At 40.4% G+C, this 11,492-nt stretch overlaps 1 protein-coding gene across 1 annotated transcript; it reads right to left on the bottom strand.

Annotated features, from left to right (window-relative positions):
- Nucleotides 1–436: 436 nt before the first annotated feature.
- On the bottom strand, nucleotides 437–9,932 carry tars1 (threonyl-tRNA synthetase 1). The gene is made up of 19 exons (XM_077522714.1): nucleotides 9,765–9,932; nucleotides 9,180–9,257; nucleotides 8,916–9,106; nucleotides 8,357–8,480; nucleotides 7,669–7,793; nucleotides 7,079–7,196; nucleotides 6,075–6,139; nucleotides 5,918–5,996; nucleotides 5,585–5,731; nucleotides 5,229–5,327; nucleotides 3,912–4,078; nucleotides 3,685–3,847; nucleotides 2,804–2,941; nucleotides 2,323–2,400; nucleotides 2,125–2,225; nucleotides 1,835–1,939; nucleotides 1,688–1,760; nucleotides 942–1,056; nucleotides 437–849 (listed from the first exon to the last, which is right to left on the bottom strand). Exons 1-19 carry the CDS (start codon nucleotides 9,822–9,824, stop codon nucleotides 701–703), a joined length of 2,175 nt encoding a protein of 724 aa, XP_077378840.1. The 5' UTR covers nucleotides 9,825–9,932; the 3' UTR covers nucleotides 437–700.
- Nucleotides 9,933–11,492: the final 1,560 nt, after the last annotated feature.

Raw genomic sequence — 11,492 nt, 5'->3', positions numbered from 1 at the left:
TATGTTCCAGCTGTGCAAGTGGAATGAGCGCCCGCTAGTGGTTGGACCAAACACCAATCACGATTTGGCTTAGTATACTGTTACTTCAGTACATACTATGTAGTCTGCACGGTACCCTAGTGGTTAGCCTGTCTACCTCAGACAGGTGTGAATGTGATTATGTGTGCCTCCAGCTCATTTTTAACCCTATGAGGATATATTTAGATTATAGTACAGATTATCCACTGAAGGTGTTTAAAATGTTGCAAGTGAAGTTGACAAAACTACATTTTGACATGCTTAAAAAAAGTAGTGATATGAAACGTTCAGATGTATTATTACTCCTTTCATTAAGCATTTTTCTCTATATCATAGATGCTGTTCTTTAAATCGTTGCCTGTTTTGCAGAAATAGCCCGCTAAGGTAATTTAAATACATCCACCCGTACACACAATAATCAAGAATAAACTGTTTAATTACCAAAATTGCAACTCATGTACAATTCCCTGAAAATATAGCATAAAGAAATCACGCAAGGGACTTTGAAAGCAATTACAGTTGTAATAGAGGAGACCAAGTCACACATGATGGAACATGATCAATAACAGAATGCACATTGAAAAACTACAGACATATTTGGCTTCTTTTGATTAAAAAAAAAAAAGGCAGAGCCCTTTCACCGTTAATTGACTCATATGCTGCTTAGATGGCAAAAAATAGGTCAGAAGTCCTCCTCTGCGTTCCGACACTTGGACGATTTGAGCTCTTGGAGGCGTTGGATGCACTCGTCCACGCCGCGCTCGCCATGAACTTTGTTATCCCGGGTGCGCACGTTCACCGTATTACTCGTCTTCTCCTTCTCTCCCACCACTGTTTCATGAGGGAGAAGACATAGAAAAAAAAAAAACATCAGGCAAGTTGAGGAGAAGAAGAAGAAGAGGAGTAGTAATGAAATCACTGACCCAGGATGAAGTTGTACTGTGCCAGCTGGGCGTTTCGGATCTTCTTGTTCAGAGTGCATCCGGGATCCAGATCTATGTCGCTCATGAAGCCGGCGTTGTGGAAGTCTTGTTGAACCTGAACAGTAAAAAAAAATAAAAAAAATAAATAATAATCCACTGTGAAAAAGTGTTGAAATGGACAACTTGTGCAGTGTAATTTCACACTGCTGCTTGCTGGTGAATGTGATTGCGATGAGTCTCCAGTCCACTTGGTGGCAATAATGGACCTCCCAGCTAATAAGGTTGACCTCATCTACTTTTATTAGTCAGCATATATTATCCTTAGGGCTGTGCAATTATTTGAAATTCAATTGAATTTTCAGTTATTACGGGCCACAACTGAAAAAAATCAGCATGATCATAAAAAAAAGATTCATACTAATTTTGAGATGTTTTTAAATTTATACATTTGCAACCCTTTTATTTTATTTTGACAAATTTAATACATTTTGTTTCATCCAAAAGGAACTTGCATAATTAGTTTGTTTTTTTTGTTTGTTTGTTTTTTTTAAAACATTTTCTTGTTTTGTACCAAAAAATAAATGATCGTCCCAATTGTGATTTCAGTTACCAATACGGATGCACAATGTTTACGTCTATTTGGAATTGCAGTAACTGCCACGTAACATTTATACCGAGTCAATTTTAAAGGTTTTACCTTAGTACAAAGGAACTTTTGATGGCTGGATAAGATATACTGTATTTACCTTCTGAGCGTACTCGTCACAGGTTGGTCCCACAGGTATGACCATAACTTGGCGAGGTGACAGCCACAGCGGCCTGCAGGACATTTTATTAGTACTCATTTCTTGTGATATAAGATTTTATCAATAAATCACGGATGGTAAACGAACCATTTGCCTCCGTAGTTTTCGGTCAGGATGGCGATCATGCGCTCGACTGATCCCAGGATGGCTCTGTGGATGATCACTGGTCGCTTCTTGTCGTCTCCATCATGGCTGTAAACGAGGAAGAAATTAAATAGACACTTGCTAATTTCTCCCACACCCTCCATCTTAAATTTCCCACCCGTCTGTAATCCTCTCTGAAAAAGAATTGCACATTACAGCAACCATCAAAGAGATTTTTTTTTTAATAGATTTTCTTCAAGGTGAATTGGAGCCAGCAAGCTGGATTAAAGCACCTAACAAAGGAGAGATTGAAGCGGATGGGTAGCTGGAAGTCCAGCTGGATGGTGGCGCACTGATGGTATCGGCCGATGGCGTCCTTGATCTGGATGTCGATCTGCGCGGAAGTGAGACGAGGTTAATCGAAGGTGCGCATCCCCCCCGCCCCCCCCCGTCGGCTGACTGGCAGTTAACGGCGCTGTTAGCCGGTTCACCTTTGGCCCGTAGAAAGCTCCATCGCCCGGGTTGAGAACCCATTTCTCCCCAAAGTCATTCAAGCTGTTCTCCAGTTGCTGCCAAAAAAAGAGAGTTTAGACGTACAAGATATTTTGTAAAGAACATTTTTTGGGGTTGACTTCCTGTTCAATGTTGTTGAGGATTCCTACATTACACCCAGTATTTCTCTCATCTCTATTAGTGAGCTGACAAATGTTGGAAAATCTCTGTGGTGAGGTAAAGCCTCAGGAGAACAGAGCACATTTTTTAGCTGACAGCAGATGTGCAGAACGCCGCACATTCTTTTTAAATATAGACGTTCTTTGTCTTGGGAGAAACGCGATCCATTTGCAGCGCAGGCTCTTCAATTTCTATCTTGATAACATCGCGGCTCGGCCATCTTTTGTTCTCCCGGGACTTTTGTGCGAGCGCTTGACATTTTCAGCTAAGCAAGAAAAACTAGGGAGGCGCTTTGATTACCTTTTCTGCTTGCTCCCAGACGGCGGGCTCTCCCAGGAATTTCTCAGGTCTCGTGGAGAGGTTGAGCTTGAACGAGAAGCCGAACACGTCGTACACAGTGCGCAGGAAGTCCAGGCAGCCCTTGATCTCGTCCTCGATCTGAGCGCAAAAAAAAACATTTGACACGTTTCAGAAATTGCCGTCAAAGCAGACTCGGCTGATGCACATTGACAAATTGATTCTATTTCAGCTAAGGGGTAGGAACCTCTGGGTACCTCATGATACGATATGATATGTGATGCAAGGCTCACAATAACGATTATCTCACAATATGACGATACGGCGATTATTGATATATTGGTTAGGTAATAAATCCATGATTAATCTACGATAAAACTAATCAAGATAAACTGATGTTTTTTCAATGAGAAAATAGTTTTCTTTTTGTACTGTCACTGAAACACAATAAAAAAAAAACTGGAATCTTCTTCACAATGAGTACTTTAGTGTATTTTTATTTTGTTTTTTTTAAACAAATACAAATGTCTTCTTAACAGACAACTTTCTGTGAACAAATTTGTCTTTCTTAAACACTATTGTCATGCAACATGTCAGTCACATGGTCAAAGTCACTTGCTGGACAGATAAATTTTACACAAGTCAAAGTAAGCTCATGAGTCTTCTTCACCTGAAGACTTCCATCCATTTCCCCGCCGCTCCCCCTAGTGGCCCACCAAGTAATTGAACATTAAGTAATGAACAATGAAGCCGTTCCAGTGGCTATATATTAACTACAAATAGATACTTAGCGTAGACGTATCAATAATCTTATCGGGAGACAAAGTATCACGATATCAATAAATCATCACACTCCTAATTTCAGCAGCTGTGGTTGGCCTCACCTGCTCCATGGAGCAGAAGATGTGCGCGTCGTCCTGCTGGAAGCGTCGGACGCGCGTCAGGCCGGTGAGGGCTCCCGACAGCTCGTTGCGGTGCAGGACGCCAAAGTCGGCCATGCGCAGGGGCAGCTCTCTCCACGAGCGTGGACGGTGATCGAACATCAGGCTGAAATTTCATTGGCAAAAATTTGAATCAAGTTGGTGGAAGAGTGAAGAAGAAGAGGCCTCACCAGTGTCCGGGACAGTTCATAGGTTTGAGGGCGAACGTTTCCTTCTCCACCTCGAAGGAGAACATGTTTTCGCTGTAGTGCTGCCAGTGGCCGGAGGTCTGCCACAGTTTGCTGTTGTAGATGTTGGGGGTCACCACCTCCTGGAAGCCCCTTTTTCTGTACTCACTCTGCCAGATGAAAAGAAATCAAACTTTTAGTATAACTTCACTAAGCGGTGTTTAGTTGGAACTACTTGATTGCTGCTATTAACTTGTACTGCATGCTGATCCAGGCGGTGGATGAATAAGCAACAACTTGACAAAATTGTACTTAGCATTTGGAAATTTGTATTTCAGATGTGCTTATCTGGCTTAAAGGGATACTTGACTCATTGAGCCATTTCAGTGATAAAAAGTTGTCTATAATGAATGAGGCAATTATTTTTCATGTACAATTAATACCTTTCAAAAGTATTTTTTCTATTTGCTGTCTACTGATAATGACATCACTTGTGCTGAGGAAGTAGGTAACGACCAATCATGGCTCAACTTACTGACCAAACCCAGAAAACAGATGAGCCATGATTGGTCGTTATCTACTTCCTCAGCACAGGTGATGTCATCATCAGTCGACGGCAAGAAGAAAAATTACTTTTTAAAAGGTATTACGGTAACTGTACATGATGACACTGAAGTTATCAAATTAATTCTGAACAAAATTTTCACTTTTCACTGCTGAAAATTGTTCAATGATTCAAGTATCCCTTTAAACAAACAGTGCCTTGCAAAAGTATTAACCCCTTTGAACTTTTTGACCTTTTGCCACATTTCAAGCTTCAAACAAAGATAATAAAAAATAAAATTCACAATCATGAAGTGGAACAAAATGTATGCATTTTTTTTTATTTACAAATTAAAAACAAAGGACCTGCAAAAATATTCTTCACCCAAAAAAAAAAATATATATATAATTTTATAAAACATGGCAAAAGCTCAAAACAATTTAAGGGGGGCTAATAATTTCACAAGGTGCTGCATTGACTGACCACATACTGCATTATTATAGTTTGTAGAGGTGGACAACTGCACATAAACACAATGAGAGTTCTTTTATAATTTTTTTTATTAGCCACACTAGAAGGGTAAAATAGTTGAACCAGCTCTCAGTATGTCGTCGTCCACCATCCTAAACTACAAAACTCCCTTTTGTAGCATACTCGGTTGAACTTCAAACTGCAGCAGCTCAAACATGACCAAAGTAGAACTCCCTGCTCACGTGGCCTCGCCGCTTAATGGAAGCCTTTGTCTCACATTTTGTCCAATTATGATGCCGACTTACTCTGATGAACTCAATCAGGGTGTTGTAGATGAAGGCGCCTTTGGGCAGAAAGAAGCAACTCCCTGGACTCAGGTCGTGGAAGAAGAACAGGTCCAGTTCCTGAGGATACCAAGCAGCGCACATTTGCATTTAGGTCAAACCGGTTTTCATTTCAACTGACTCATCACGTGCTGGAATCAGGATTTGTTGTTCTAAGATCACTTTCTAGCATCTTAGCCCAAATGAACTCAATCTGCCTTCGAAACCAGAGTTGGTCAATTTATCAGCTCAATTTATCATCATTTTTCCTGGGCGAAAAAAGAAAGCTTGATAGGTGGGGTCTACTTTGCAAGCTCACAACCTCCTCGAGTTCATACCCGGCCCAGTTTGCGATGATCTCTGTTCTTGGCCTCTTCCTGAAACTTCTCCCACTCTTTCAGCATTTTGGGGTCTGGGAAGGAGATTCCATAAATCCTCTGGAGGGTCTCCATGTCTGCTTTTCCCTCCCAGTATGTGGAGGAGTTCTGGGCAGCAAAAATATTAAAAAAATAAAAAATAAAAAATAAAAAAAAATGTTCAGTAATATGGCCAGGAAGTTCAGATTATTTAAACAATTTAAGATTGCGACGCGGCATCTCTTAGTGAAGAGGCCACTATATGAGGACAAAGATGTAAATGACATAACCCAAAATACTGAATGAAAGGCTCACCTTATGGACCTTTAGTGCCTTGATTTTCCCTGTGTGTCTCACATGCGGACCCCGACACAAATCAATTAAAGGGCCACACCTGAAACGTGAGATTTGAGAGTGCGTTTGAGATTGTCAAGATGCGCACGCGGCAGTCACCGTGACGACATTCCCTCACCTGTAAACGGTTGTGGTGGGCGTGGTGACCTTCTCGTTCAATATGCGGCACTTGAACTTGTTGTACTGTCAAGAGGAATGCGTGAAGGGTTAATTAGCTGACAGTTTGTTTTTTTGTTTGTTTTTTTCCCCACTTACGTTTGATATTCCTTGTTTTGTTGGCGGTCCTTGAATGTACACCCTGCACTGTCCAAACTGAAACTTATTGTCGTGTGTAAATGTCCTTAAGTGAGTTTAATGACTAATTTGTTTAAATTTCTTAAATATTGTTGTTTATTTACTAGGGATGTAACGATAAGCGTAATATCGTGATATTAAAACTGCCACAATATCATTGCTGTCGTCACGTTGACGATATTTAAATGCAACACATCTGTTAAAAAAAGTCAGGTTGATTTCCATTTGTGCAGTTCTAGCACACTCTGGTGGGTAGTTTATTTAGTGCAATTTAATTTTCATTTGGGATGTTTTGGCCCTTCTATGTTTAAAATCTACACTAATTGTAGATTAAGGGGAACGCAAGTCAATATGTGGAGGAACTCAATGTGTGCATGCATTAACTACATAACATAATAATAATAACAAAAATAATAATAACATAACATTGATGCTATGTACAAAAGCACAATATTGTGCTTTTTTTAGTATGACTTTTTTTTTTTAACAATATTGTGACCTTCTTTAAATATCGCCAACCTCCCCACAATACTATGGTAATTATCGTAACATGAGCTTCATATCGTGATAATTATTATATCGTGACATTTGGATATCATTACATCCATATTATGTACCATGGATACACCAATGTGTGCATGCTAGATGCATGTTTTTTTTTATCCTCTCCTTTTTAAGTGCTTTGTCGCCATCTTGTGGCATCTATAAGCAACTACAACCGTCTTTTGCATCTATTATTCGCCCGTGTAAGCCTTTCGTAGCACGGCACAGTCGGATTGACGTTGAGTTACTCGTGCAACGTGACATTGTCTTTCTTCTGTGGCCTACCTTGAACATCTCCAGCAGAGTTTCCTTTTTGATCTCCAGCCTCTCAAATGGCTGCTTCTCCTTGATGATTTTCTTGCACAAGCCCTCCAGACAAGGGAAGTCGTTGCTCGACACGCCCCTGCACACAAATCCCACAAAGAGAAATGCCGATTTTGGGATCTCGCATTGATATTCAAACTACCTTTAAGACGCTGCTAAATTTAGTACACTGTTTTTTTTAAAGGGCATCTTAAGTGTCAGCACCATCGTGATTAGAGAGGAACCTTTGAGAAAGCTGGACTAATAGTCAAGAGTAATTGGCTGGAAGGGTCCTGCAATGTCAAAAGCTCCTTGGTAAGAATCAGTAAGTGAGGGAAGGTCATTTGCATAACATGACTTCATTAAAAGGGTTATGGAATTAATTAGACAGCGTTCTCCTGCAGCACGGAGGAAACGCATCTGGGGAAAAAAAAAAAGAAAAAAAAGTCTGTTTGCAAAGAAAGAGGTTCATCTCCAGTCCACGCAATTTAAAAAAAAAAAAAGAAAAAAGAAAAAAAAGGCTCAGATCATTGACGACTGGTTGGAAAAAAAAAAAAAGTGAAGCCACTCACTCGTTGCCGTCGAGGAACATGTCGTAGTAGAAGCCGTTCTCAATGGGCGGGCCGTAGCACAGGCAACCCCCGTACACTCGCTCCATGGCTTCCCCGAGGATGTGAGCACTCGAGTGCCAGTAAACCTTCAAGGATAGAGAAAATGAAGTTTTCGTTCACACTTCCATAGCGTTTCTCAAATGGATCTTTTTCTCTTCCATAACTGTGCTATTAAAAGGTCTTTGTTTTTTTAATAAATCATTTAATTAATTTATTTTTTTAGGTTCCATAACAATGTGTGTCAAGCACATTGTTTCTTTTTTTGTTTGTTTCTTTGTATTGCCTTGGTTAGAAAACACAACATAGCTACAAACAGATAACATTTGGTGGTAACTGCATGACAAATAAGTTATGCTAACTATGTAGCAACCGTGGCTAACTTCATCTTGTTTACAGTGCTAATGCTAGCTTAGTATTGCTAGCACAGCTATTTTCCACTGTAAATTTGAGAATCGTGCTTGTGCACAGAATACTGAGAGTGAAAAAAAAAAAACTTTCTAAACAAAGAAAATCTTAACATATCTTGAAGAAGTTTTATATCTTACATGAATATAAAAACAAATCAACAGTTACCCTTGACAATTTACCTCCAGTAGGAGTTGTTTTCAGTCTTGTGTGTCGACACAATGATTGGCTTTTATGTACTTACAGCCTGCGCTGCGTCATCTTCAAACTTGAGCAACTCGAGGCTGCAGTCGTCCTCCAAAGGCCGGTCCAGATCCCACACGTCTTTGTTCACCTTGGCAATCACCGTGTTGTCAGCTAGGCCTTGGCTGGATGGCAGAGCGGGACATATTCATCAAATTCATGCCCAGACGTTGAGTTATGCTGACAGGTCCACTTTAAAGGGACGAGTGTAGCTCAAAAGTGCCCTGGCATTGTGCAAAATATACTGCAGCAAAGCACAGCATAATAATAAGGACGTTTCACAGCATTGAAATATACTTGTAGAGTGGGGTGGAAAAATTATAGTAAATTGACATGGGAGATAAACTTTACACCAATGTGATCATCCAATATTATGCATTTTATGCAAAATTTGTGATCAGCTATAATGTCATAATTTCCTGATCGATGACTTATCAGACACGTCATTAAAAGGTAATTCTCCGTTTTATGCAGTAAATCATTTATCAAATCATATTTGGCAGCACCACAGGGAACATTTCCCCATTATGCGAGTAAAATATGCATCAACAGCAAATAACCTGATTCCGCAGGCCACTTGGTAGGGTGTGGTCTTCCAAGACTCCGCGTCGACCACCTTCCCGTCGGGTAAGGTGACTTTAATGGCGCGAGAATCCTTGGCGGCTCTCTCTGCCATGAGGGCATCGTGCTCAGCTTTGAGCTTGGTGTACAACGTCAGGCGCTCGTTGATGTACCCGGGTGCAGGTGAAAGCTACAGAAGAAAAAAAAAAGAAAAGAAAACATTGCTAAGTATATCAACTAAATGAAATGATTCTGTTGCTCACCTCAGTTCTGCCTCCAGCATCTCCTGCATTATTTTTCACTTTCTTCCTTCCTGCATCTTTACCATTCAATGCTCCTCCCTGTCCAAACATCACACAGGACAGGCAAGTTTACTCAATGCCACATACTCGTATATCCCACTTGATTACAGTAGTACAATACAAATCAGGCTCTGAATGATTAAAAGGGACTTACTTGTTTACATCTTACAACGTTATTAGACTGCAAGCAGCTTATTAGACGTGCATGGGGAAATATTAAGCCTAAATAAAATGCCTTAGTACAACTTTTTGCTTTTATTTGTGAGTACAAAAAATTGCGGTACCACTTCAAGCAGTTCATCACTATTTCCAGTTCAAGTTTACGTTCAGACGTGCAAATAAAGAAGCATGTTAGCCAAGTCGTTTTAACAGGGTGTCATAATCATACGTGCATCATTTCAGCAACATGACAAATGTGGACTCATCCGTTCTTCCCGAAAAGTGACACGTTAGCAAAGCATTGCTACTTGTGAATGAAGTGGTGGCTAGGCTAAGTTAACCGGCCACATTGAATCAATGTTGCTAGAAATGAAGGCGAAACGTTACCTTTTGACCTTCGCCCACGTCGAGTTCGCTCATTTTCTCCACGACAGTGTGTTCGGCCATAAATATGTGGCAAGTTGCCCCACTTTGAGCGACTTGTTCACGCCGGTTTAGCGAGCTCCAAACTGTCACGATGAGCGCCGGGCGGCGGTGACGGCTGATGACGTCACCCGGAAAACTGATGCAACATTTTTCTTCTTCTTCTCTTTAGTATGTCATGATGCAACGTTGCTTCTGTACTGCATTATTTTAATAACTTCAATATTTTTATTTTTTATTTACATAAATACATGTCTTAATTTTCCAAACTCATATTCTACGTTTTTATAATAACATGAACTAGTAATTGAAATGTGTTTACTGGTATTTTCTATTTATTACTTTCTGTAACATTTAGATTTTTATGTTCGTTTCATATTTTGTTATCATAATGTCGTATATAACAGTATCCAGAAGTGGATGAGAGCAAAAACTCATAATACAGGAGTCTTTGCATATCGCGGGGTGGGGGGGGATATCCATCAATAGTCGTTGAGATGGGGTCACCAATAAGGTGGCCCCCAAGAAAAACACGAGTGGCCCGCAAGATTGTTAAAAAAAAAAAAAAAAAAAAAGCTCACCAATGATAGGACATTGTGATTTCCCTAGAAATGTTGTAGATTTTGACGATCATTTGAAAACATAAACACCTGTAGCGCTTTATGATAGTCATCTGTTGCCTACCTTGTAGCCTATTTACATTTCTGACCTTCCACCGAATATTTTCTTAATTGCTTTCAATTAATTGCTTTAAAGCCTATGACAAAAGTGAGTGCATTCGAATGAGATGCAACCACAAGTCAGGCAGCTCCCTCACTCGGCATGCCGCAAGTAAAACGAACAAAGAGCAGATGATTGCAATCATCCCACTGATCGCTGTGTTGCTCCGTTCGCAGCTGAGGTGATATTTGTCCTACATTTTCTTTCTTCTTGGCTCCAGACGTGCACATTGCAATTAATGTTCAACAGCAGTTTTTAAACTCCTGACACTCTCTGTGGGAATTAGAGGAGAAGATGAAGCGCACTGTGAGTTTCCATGCTGTTTTGTGGGGGGCGGGTGTGTGTGTGGTGGGGTTGTTATGAGGGAGAGAGGGAAGTGTTGAATAATTCACCTTCAAAAGCTGGAGAGAAAAAAAAATAAATAAAACACGCACACACAGACCATGTTGACGCTCTGCCGAATTCTCGCCTCTGTTTTAGACTTTAAACTTAGATTCAAAGCCTCGGCAGGCCCTCAAGGTTCTTAAACAAATGTATAGCAAAGATAGAAATTAGTCATCTACTTTCATTTACAAGGGGTCAGAATTACCGTGATGTCTAAAACGCTGACACTTGTCCTAAAATCTCGTCTTGGAGGGGAGTTAAGTCAGAAATGTTCTTTCCAATAATAGTTGCCACATTAGCATCCATAAACAACATTCTGATTAATATTGCAATTGTGGATAATGAATTAAGCAGCAAAACCCACCTGTTTTTATCCATCTCAGAGGGCGGCCATTTTGTCACTTGCTGTCGACTGAAAATGACATCACAGTTGCTCCAGGTAACGGCCGATCACGGCTCACCTGTTTTCTGGGCTTGGTCACGTGATGTTTGCAAACTGATCCCTTTTGGCACTCTGACGTCATTTTCAGTCGACAGCAAGTGACAAAATGGCCGCCCCCACCAATTGTTACTGTAAAGTTTTTACTT

The sequence above is a fragment of the Festucalex cinctus genome, chromosome 5 (assembly GCF_051991245.1).
Source record: "Festucalex cinctus isolate MCC-2025b chromosome 5, RoL_Fcin_1.0, whole genome shotgun sequence".
Taxonomy (NCBI): Eukaryota; Metazoa; Chordata; class Actinopteri; order Syngnathiformes; family Syngnathidae; genus Festucalex; species Festucalex cinctus.
The sequence above is the reverse complement of the archived record's forward strand: the minus strand, read 5'-3'. Positions and strand labels throughout refer to the sequence as shown.